General features: G+C 37.8%; 1 protein-coding gene across 1 annotated transcript; it reads left to right on the plus strand.

The window, feature by feature from the left end:
• The first annotated feature begins 2228 nt into the window (after window positions 1-2228).
• alas1 (aminolevulinate, delta-, synthase 1) lies at window positions 2229-9686 on the plus strand. Its single transcript, XM_016562447.1, has 9 exons — window positions 2229-2401; window positions 4339-4553; window positions 4636-4803; window positions 6031-6156; window positions 6246-6468; window positions 6617-6801; window positions 7938-8117; window positions 8197-8361; window positions 9321-9686. Exons 2-9 carry the CDS (start codon window positions 4358-4360, stop codon window positions 9650-9652), a joined length of 1575 nt encoding a protein of 524 aa, XP_016417933.1. The 5' UTR covers window positions 2229-2401; window positions 4339-4357; the 3' UTR covers window positions 9653-9686.
• The last annotated feature ends 915 nt before the right edge of the window (window positions 9687-10601 follow it).

Here is a 10601-nt window from a genome sequence, read left to right on the forward strand (position 1 = left end):
GTAACAGCTGTGCTCGTGTCCAGTCTGGTTTTCTTTTATGTTTGCATGTCTTGCTATCATATTCTACTCTGTTAATTAAAAGGCTGCTTAAACGCATATTTACTAATTATGAGAAGCATATATGTAAGAGGCTGACAATTAGCTGAACACATACTTGTTTAATTAGTGACACTTAGCCTGCATTATAAAATCTTTATTTGAACGTGGCAACATTTTTATTTTTAAACCTTTATCTTTACTCTACAATATTTCTGTGAATAAATCTCTGGCAGAGACTATCAGCCAATCACTGTGTGCATAGTTAATAAGCATGCTGACATCATCCATAGCAACCAGCTCAACCTCTATTCTTTAGTAAACGTTTGTCTCAGCGGCTTTGTGAACAGGTTTTAGGAGAAAACTCTTAGCACAAAAATGTTTTGTGAGTACATGCCCTGGTTTCCAGTCCAGCAGATGGGAGTGTCACACACTAACACGAACTAGGAAATCACATGTCTGCAGCAAACATCAAGAAAATGCCACACACAATTATTGCATTCAAGATTATTAACTCAAATCATTAAGTGTGTCATTAACATTTTATTCTCTCCTGCTCAGGAGGTACGTCTACATTTACAGTTCATTACATTCATGCATTTTGCAGACACTTTTGTGCATTTTTGGTTCATGCATTTCCTGGGAATCAAACCCAGGACCTTGGTGTTGTGAGTGCTGTGATCTACCATTTGACCAAATGGGCATAATTTGTGACATTTTGCCATTTAAAAAAGGTTTTGCTACTCAATATTTACAAGTGTCAAATTAGAGAGCATGCCAGATGAGGTCAGGCTCGTTTTCCTATTATATCTGCTCAAGTTACAGATCTACAGGATCATAACAGTCTAATAATAATGCATAATACAGACATGCATACATTCATTTTATCTTATGCATGTATGCTGTCTAAATGAAAAGGGTAAAAAAAGTGCTATAACCCAATGGAGTTTTGATATTGAATTTTGTTTCTTCATTCTGATGTACAATTATTATTTTATTCATTAATTAATTTTATTATATATATATACTTTGTCCTCTGCAGTTTCTTGTAGCTCTTCTGTATTTATTAACAACAATAATAATAGTGATGTTTGCCTGAGTAAACGTTAAGATAATACAAAAATAGCAGTCCAAGCGAGTCCAAGGTACTCAAAGTATAGTTTAAATTTAACGTCAGTAGAGTTTTAGCTCACAGACATGGTTTAATAGGGCTTGTTATATTAAATCTCTCTTTCAGTGGCAGTATTTATGTATTAAATGTAATATTCCTTATCCAAATAGCACCAATATCGCTTCATTTCAGCCTCTGTTTATATGAGGTGACTTCAAGATATCACACTAATCAAATCTGTCTGTGGTTTTCTCTGAAGATCAAGATGACTTGATCTAAGGCTAATCACATCAATCTTCTCCTTCAGCACTAGGTGGCGCGATCAAACAACTTTTATAGTGATTAAGTGACCGCGGGGTGTCGCAATTTTCGGCATATTTGTTATGCGTGTCCTTAATTCAATTAAGGCTTATTTTTATTTGTTTATTTATTTTTTAATTAAAAAATGAACATCACTCTTTACTGACCTTTATGTCATTCCAAACCCGAATGACAAGAAAAGAAGATTTAGGCAGATTAATGTTTAGGAACATTAGGCATCACGTGTAGCTTCTTTTATATACTTTATGATACATAGCCAACTATATAGCAAATCTCAGATGCACTACATGTAAACAATCCAAACTGCTACATTTGGAGAATTAGCCGATATAAACATTATAACCTCGTGCTTGAACACGGTGTGCATAGTGTACAACTCGATACAATAAAGTGAATAATAACCGTAGATGTTATTCTGTCTAATATGTAAACTTCTGGAACGAGTCATACGAGTTTTTTTAAATGATTAATTGAATGTTTTTTTATGCTAACTGTTCCGGTAAGAGAGCGCAACGCCAAACTTCCTTAAGCCTCTGGTATCGTTTGACTTCCTCAGTGTACAGTTTCATTAATAACATAAACAGATCTTAGAGATATGAAGAAATAATAAAGTAACGTTAGTGAGTTTACTACCACAAACAATCAGAATGTTTTTAATAGTCAGTAAAGGGTTTACGAGCTGAAGGTTTCCAGGAAGGAAATGGGCGTGTCTGCGCTGCTGACGCACAGTGACGCAAGTCTCGCGATATTTGGTGGCGCTGGGTTTTGATATAATCCCGGCACGTCCGTTTGTCCTCTCGTTCGTCCTCAGTGCAGGGTAACGCTACGCTCGCTCGCCGCAGCGGCAGATACAGGCCACAGACCGCGAATACTGCTTACCGACACACCTGACAGCCCAAGTGCGAGAAAACAAGCATCCCAGACATACGTGAGGTGAGTAACGTTAGTTTGTTCACGAAGAATCGGCGCGGCGCGTTCAGTGAGGGACGCGTCACGCGCTCGCGTCGCGTTTCCACGCCACCCTCATGCGATTTCTGTAACTGTAAACCTGTCCGAGTCTTCACTTTAGTGGTAGATTATCTTTAAATCGAGATCTTCTTGACACGATGTATCTAACAACTGCGTAAAATGAAGCGAGAGCTCATTGGCGAACTAGAAAATGTCCATTCAATAAATAGATTCCATTCCCTTGCGAAAATTAACCCTGATTTTACTACAAATGTACATGGTTACTACAGTCAAACCATGGTAACCACGAATTAACCATGGTTTTGCTACACCAACCATAGTTAAACCATGGTGTTTGTAGTAAAACTGTGGTTATACAAATGGTAATCAATACGCCAAAAGACATGGTTACTACACTTTTACTACAGTAAACAATGGTTGATTTTCGTAATGGTAGTTAGACTCAGAACTGGTCAGTTTTAGCTCGTAATGTGACACAGAAAGCTCGTATGTTTTACTGTGAGCCTGTAAATATGTGACTGTGAGTGTTTGGTCGCAAGCAGGTGAGATAAGGTACAGTAAGTTAATCATCTGAGTCATGGACGCTTTCCTCGCAGTCACACCGGTCTGAATGAGCAAATCTGGGTTTGTTTGTGCTGATACTGTACGAGGATGCTGATGGCTCACCTGTGAACAACATTCACTTCTCATTTAATGTCGTCTGAAAGGGGCTTAATGGTGTTTGGAGGCTCAGATTGCTGTAAGGAGTTGAGCATTACTCTCACACATACTGTACTCAGTGTAGTGTGCTTTGATTCCTGTAAGACTGAACCATGTGTCTGCGTTTATCCCTGAGCCATTGTCCCTGTAATACAGTCACGGCTCTGTGCCAAGTATGTGAAAGATCCAGAAGCAAACCGCACCAGCCAGTGCTGGCGACCTTTAGAGTTGTTCCTGTATGCTACACTATATGGACAAAAGTATTGGGACACCTCCTTCTTTAGAACAGAAAAAGGCACTTCCAGAGCTGTGGCAACAAAGATGGAAACTTAATTAATGTATTTTAAGAGTATTTACAAATGACTCTCTCCAAATTACTGATTACTTTCTAACTCCTATATCCACCTCGACAAGTCAATGATACAAGGATAGACATGAAACGGTTCTTTTAATTATTTCAAATAAGTAACGGATAACTACATAAATTATTCTGGTCACACTTTCGATTAGGGTCCAATTCTCACTATTAACTATAACTTTTGCCTCAATATGCTCCTAATTACTGCTTATTAATACTTAGTAAAGTAGTTGTTACGTTTAAGAATTGGGTAGGATTAAGGATTTAGAATAAGGTCTTGCTGAATAAGACATTAATATGTGCTTTTTAAGTACTATTAAACAGCCAATATTCCAGTAATATTCATGCTAATAACCAACTAGTTAATAGTGGGAATTGGACACTTAAGTATTTAAAGTGAGAAGGGTACATAAAAAGCATGCATTTTAAGGTTAGACTTTAAATTTTGACGTTAAATCCACTATTTTATTGTATATATATATATATATGTGTTCTACGGTCTATATACAGTATTAAGTTCAATTACATAAGAAGTAACTGTAATTAAATTACAGAAAAAAATAAGAGTAATCCCTTACTTTACGTTTTCAAGGGAAAAGTCATTAAATTACAGTAACTAATTACTTAGTAACTAGTTACACCCAACACTGGTCCTGTCGAAACTGTTGTTGCTATAAAATTAGAAGCGCACAATTTCCAAGAATATCATTATATGCTTCAACATTAATATTTGTGCTCATGGAAATGACTAGAGTAGTCAAACCTGTTCATTTGAAGGGGTGTCCCAATACTTTTGTCTATATAGGTGACTGTTTGAATGACCCTGTGCTGTGTTTCTTTCCAGACTCTCTGGACAATCAGTCATGGACGCCATCATTCGCTGCCCGTTCCTGTCTCGAGTCCCTCAGACCTTCCTGCAGCAGGCTAGAAAGTCCTTGGTGGCGTACGCCGTGAAGTGTCCCGTCATGATGGACCTTGCGTCGAGGCCGCTGGTGCGCTCGCTCTGCTCCTCGTCCTCCAGCTTCCAGAAGAGTGAGGGCACTCCTCCAGCCGGCGAGGGTCAGTCTCCGCCGCCCTTTGTGCTTGAGTTCAGTGCGCTTGCTTGCCTTGCTGAAGAATGTCCCTCTGCTCTTTGCATTAGGAGCCAAAGAGGTGGCCAGAGTGCACCCCGCGCCGCCCGCCGGTCACGCGTCCGCCTCCAGATGCCCGTTCCTGGCGGCAGAGATGGGGCAGAGGAACAGCGGCGTGGTGCGGCAGGCCAGCATGGCGCTTCAGGAGGACGTCTCTGAAGTTCGCACCGTGTGCAAAGGTTTGTGAGGAAGTGTTTTAGTGTGTTGGGCTCCACTGTGGTTTACTGTATGTTAGGGGTTGTGAAGTAATGCGTTTACAAAACTGTTTGGTCAGACCAGATGATATGCCTGCACTAAAAATACAAGAAATTTCTAATTCAAAACGGAAAACTAAAAAAAGAAAACACCGAGTACTAAAGAAAATAATTATAACTATTACTATGAATATTGTTATTATTACTAAAAATACAAGAAATTTCTAATTCAAAACGGAAAACTAAAAAAAGAAAACACAGTACTTAAGAAAATAATTATAACTATTACTATGAATATTGTTATTAGTACTAAAAATACAAGACATTTCTAATTAAAAACAGTGTTTTCTTTTTTTAGTTTTCTAAGTACTTAAAAATATTATAACTACTATTATTTGAACTTATAATGTTATTATCACTATATAAAAACTCAATAAAAAATGAGTGTTTAAGAAAAAAAATTTATTATTATTATTTATATTGTTATTATTACTAAAAATACAAGACATTTCTAATTAAAAACCGAAAAATAAAAAATAAAACACTGACTACTTAAGAAAACAATTATAACTACTATTACTTGAATTTATAGTGTTATTATCACTATAGAAAAACTAAATAAATAAAAAATGAGTGTTGATGAGTATTATTATTACTAAAATATCAAAAATACTAATTAAAAACAGAAAATAAAAAAATTTGTCTTTCTGAAAAATAATATAACTACTGCTATTATACTATTATTATTGTTATTACTAAAAATATGAAAGTTACTACTGAAAAGCGAAATAAAAAATGCCATTGTAATATTTCACTGTAAAAAAAAAACTAATTGGGTAAGAAAAATAATGTAATGTTAATTAAATAATAATAATACCTGCATAATTACAATACAAAATTTTTATGGCTGTCCTAATTTCTTCATTTTCAAACATTGAGCCGTTAAACCATGACATGCACGTAAAGCTTCTCTTCTGTTGATAAATGCTTCTCGTCACGAGTTCGGTAAGATGTTTGGCGCATGCTCTCCAAATGCACAGATGGTTTTGAGATGCGGTGTGTTTTTGTTTAATCACGCAGCCCTACCAGATGTGTTTTATTTATATTTCTTTTCAGTTATCGTCAAACTTTTCCGCTGCTTTTGTTAAGATGCTTTAAAAACGACTCGATCTCTCTAATCCACCCAGTGGACTGTCCGTCTCTGTTTTCCAGACGTCTCGCCATCTGAGCTGAATCCTTTGGTGAAGGACACCAAGATCGGAGGAAACCTGATGAAGAAGCTGATGAAGCAGCGGCCCACTCGGGTCTCTCATTTGCTGCAGGAGAACATGCCCAAAAGTATGTGCGTTCCGTTACAGTGAAGAAACTCCTACAGCAAACCACTTCCTATTTTGAAACGCAGTTTCACACTTGCTGTTCTCTTTCAGCCGTGTCCAACTTTCGCTATGACGAGTTCTTCGAGAAGAAGATCGAGGAGAAGAAGGAGGATCACACGTACCGCGTGTTTAAAACGGTGAACCGTAAAGCGACGGAGTTCCCGATGGCGGACGATTACACCGAGTCGCTGTCCTTCAAGAGAAGTGTTTCTGTGTGGTGCAGCAACGACTATCTGGGCATGAGCCGCCACCCGCGGGTGGTGCAGACCATAATGTGAGTGACCTAATGACCATTGTGAGGTCTGTACTTGATCTCTGCATCAACATCTTCAGCAGATGGCTCAGTCCTAAAATAGAGCTTTTTTAATCCTAATATAATGCATTTGGGCTGAAATGAACGTCTCTGTGATGTCTTTTGACAGGGACACTTTAGAGAAACACGGTTCTGGAGCCGGAGGCACTCGAAATATATCGGGGACGAGTAAGTTTCACGTGGACCTGGAGCACGAGCTGGCCGATCTTCACGGGAAGGACGCAGCCTTGCTCTTCACCTCGTGTTTCGTGGCCAATGACTCCACGCTCTTCACGCTGGCTAAGATGCTGCCTGGTGATTATTCCCCTTTCATGTTTTGCATGAAGAAAGCGAAGCACGTTTTGCAAAAATTAAGGCCCTATGATTTCCACAATGCGGATATCCAGTCTTAATAAAAACTACATTTACTGTGTAACGCAGAATGTCACAGAAACTTGGGATGAATTAATCAAAAGTAGGTCATTACACTTATATCAAATCACGATATGGACTAGTATCTGTAAATATTAAGCTGCAAAAAGTCACTTCATCAGCATTTTGCACTTTCATTTGAGAAAGACTATCATCACATCGAATACAAACAGAAAACCCGTCAAAATACAAATTCAGTTTACTTGAAGAAATTGTGATGGAAATATATTATTATTGTGTATTATTATTGTGCTACTACTACTCATAAATAAATGATTAAAACTTAATTTTTTTAAGGAATAATCACACAATATTTCTTTCATGTTTTAATTTTAATAGTAAATCCCCTTTGGTTGCCAAAAAATAGTTTGTTTACTTTTCAATAATTATCATAAGGATCAATTAAATTGATGTTTTATGCCTTCACTTGATAACCAGATTTAAATTCACAACACAGAATTTCTGAGAAAAAAAACATTTCATAAGGCTAATGTAAGAATAAATTTGAATAAATTAAATAGTTTTTATGCATTCAAATAATCAGACAAATAATTCAAATAATTTGGTAACAATAAAGCATTAGGTGAGTCATTTTTGTTAAACTTTTAATAAATTGTTAAATTGCACAAGGTTCATGATTTTAATTAATGTTTTTTGATTAATAAAATTTAATTTAACCACTAAAAATGAGTCCAGAACAATTCAAATGGAATAAAAGGAATCCAAAAAAATTAAAACTGAAAAAACGGAACTTGGGAAAAAAATTAAATGGATTTCATAGGGCCCTACAAACCTCATTGCTGTAATGCAGAGAAATAAATAAAAGCACATAAAAATATGTCAAAAACATCACAATGAGATTGATTTATTTTTATGTGATTCTCATGAATAAATGACAATGTGAATCTGAAACAGGCTTTTTTCCCCATTTCTGTTCCTTCTGTGTTTGTGTTTGTGCTGCTTTGTAAGATTTGGACGGTCAGGTTTCTGAGAACGGCGCTTCTGTGGTTTCTCCTCAGGTTGCGAGATCTATTCAGACGCGGGCAATCACGCCTCAATGATTCAGGGCATCAGGAACAGCGGCGCCAGGAAGTTTATCTTCCGCCACAATGACGCCAAGCACTTGCGCGAGCTGCTGGAGAAATCGGATCCCTCCGCTCCCAAGATCGTGGCCTTTGAGACGGTGCACTCGATGGACGGTCAGTCTCGGGCTCTCTGTGATCTGATCTGAGGTGGGATCGTGCTCCGGTGCTCACGCAGACTGTGTTTGTGCTGCAGGCGCCGTGTGTCCGCTGGAGCAGATGTGTGACGTGGCTCACGAGTTCGGCGCCATCACGTTCGTGGACGAGGTGCATGCGGTGGGGCTCTACGGCCCCCGAGGAGGCGGCATCGGAGACCGGGACGGAGTCATGCACAAGATGGACATCATCTCCGGCACTCTGGGTGAGGCTCAGAGAACAGAGAATTACAGCCGGGTGGAGACGAGCCCACAGGCACCTACAGCTGCTTAACAGACCAAACCAGCCAAACCTGTTGGTTCCTGTTACTCCACTGATAAAAATCATGACTGCTTTTTTTCTGGTGATTTTTTTTTTCTTCTAAATCCAGGTTTGCTGTGCTTGTTTGTTGGGCACCGCAATTTAGCCAAAATTTTGTTTTGTTTATATAATACGGCTATAAAAAGAACTATATTATTAATACTGTATTATTATTATTATTATTATTATTATTATTAAATCTAGAAAATTAGTAAAAGCGAAATAAGAAATTGCCTTTGTAATTGACTGTAAAATAAAAAAATGTGTAAGAATACATTTTATTATAGGTATTATTATTTTACAGTGAAATTTAATTTTTTTGCCTATTATTGCTAAAATGAATAAGAAAAACTGTCATGAATTCACTGTAAAAATGAAAAATTTAAAGATGTATTTTATATTTTAAACACTTGTACAGTGAAATAATCTTGTCTTTTTAGTAGTTTGCGTATTTTTAATACTATCATTTATAGCTTTACCGCTTCACTCTAAAGCATGTGGTGAACGTGATTATTTAATGAAATCCTGGTCTTTGTGATTTGATAACCTCACTAAGCCATATAGTGATTTCAGTTGTATTTCGATGAATTGTGCATCTGTATTTTGTTATTCATGATACCGTGATTCGTGTGTGTGAGAGTGTGTGTGTGTGTGTGAGAGTGTGTGTGTGTGTGTGTGTGAGAGAGAGAGAGAGAGAGTGTGTGTGTGAGTGAGAGAGAGTGTGAGAGTGTGTGTGTGTGTTTTAGCTTGTGATCAGTGATGATGATCAGAGCGACCCTCAGTTCTCAGTGTTATTTCTCTCTCGGTCTGGCAGCTGTAGTGTGTTTCTGCGTCTGACCTCTCTCCTCTGGTGTGTGTGTGCAGGGAAGGCGTTTGGCTGTGTGGGCGGCTACATCGCCAGCACTAACGCTCTGGTGGACACGGTGCGCTCATACGCCGCAGGCTTCATCTTCACCACGTCTCTGCCGCCCATGCTGTTGTCCGGCGCGCGCCAGTCCGTCCAGATCCTGAAGAGCGAGGAGGGCCGCGCGCTGCGCCGCAAACACCAGCGCAACGTCAAGCTGCTGCGGCAGATGCTGCTGGACACGGGCCTGCCGGTGGTGCACTGCCCCAGCCACATCATCCCCGTCAGGGTGTGCACACTCGCTGTTTCCTTACACCTCTTATCTGCTTTTTGCATTAAAAAAACGCAATAATGCTTATTTTAAGGTGTCCTTTTTACACACATTACATGTACTTACTATTATAATAACAATAAATTATGCATAATTACATGCAAGTAACACTAAGCCAAACCCTAATACTAACCCTCACCATATAGTAAGTACAAAGAAGCACAACATCACTTTCACAGAATTTTACATTAACTGTTCCCTCCTGGTGGAATGACCTGCCCAACTCAATCCCAGCAGCTGAGTCCTTAACCATTTTCAAGAAACGACTAAAAACACATCTCTTCCATCTTTATTTGACCCTTTAACTCTAGCACTCTCTATTCTAATTCTATTCTTAAAAAAAAAAATACCCCTTTTAGACTTGCACTCTATTTTATTTGTGATATTCTGATTTGATATTCATTTACTAACTGCTTGTTTTCTTTAAAAATATATATATAATAACACTAGCTTCTCTAATCTTTTTGTATTCTATCTATTCCTTTTCTTTTATTTATTATGCAATTAACAAAAGCAAAAAAGGCCTCTAACACTAGCTTGCTCTACTCTTTTTCTATTCTATCCGTTTTCTTTTTATTTATTATATAATTTATCTATAATCTTTTGTTGATTTTGATTGCTTCTATTGTCCTCATTTGTAAGTTGCTTTGGATAAAAACCTCTGCTAAATGACTAAATGTAAATGTACTTGTAGTTCATTAATATGACTCAGTACTTAAATGTATAGTTACACTGTAACAAGGACACCTTAAAATAAAGTGTAACCAAAAACGCTGGATGGAAACGTCAAGATGTGCATCAATTCTAAAAATGCGCATTAAAAAAAACTTATGCGCACAATTGAGTAGGATAAACTTTTTATCCACTAAGACAAAGTGTGCATAAACTACGATGGAAACACATTTACCGAATAAATTCCTTCATGCACATCAAAAGAGTCATGTGACTGCACGATAACTTGACTAACCAG

This window comes from Sinocyclocheilus rhinocerous, unplaced genomic scaffold (genome assembly GCF_001515625.1).
Source record: "Sinocyclocheilus rhinocerous isolate Xijiao unplaced genomic scaffold, SAMN03320098_v1.1 scaffold1702, whole genome shotgun sequence".
Classification (NCBI taxonomy): Eukaryota; Metazoa; Chordata; class Actinopteri; order Cypriniformes; family Cyprinidae; genus Sinocyclocheilus; species Sinocyclocheilus rhinocerous.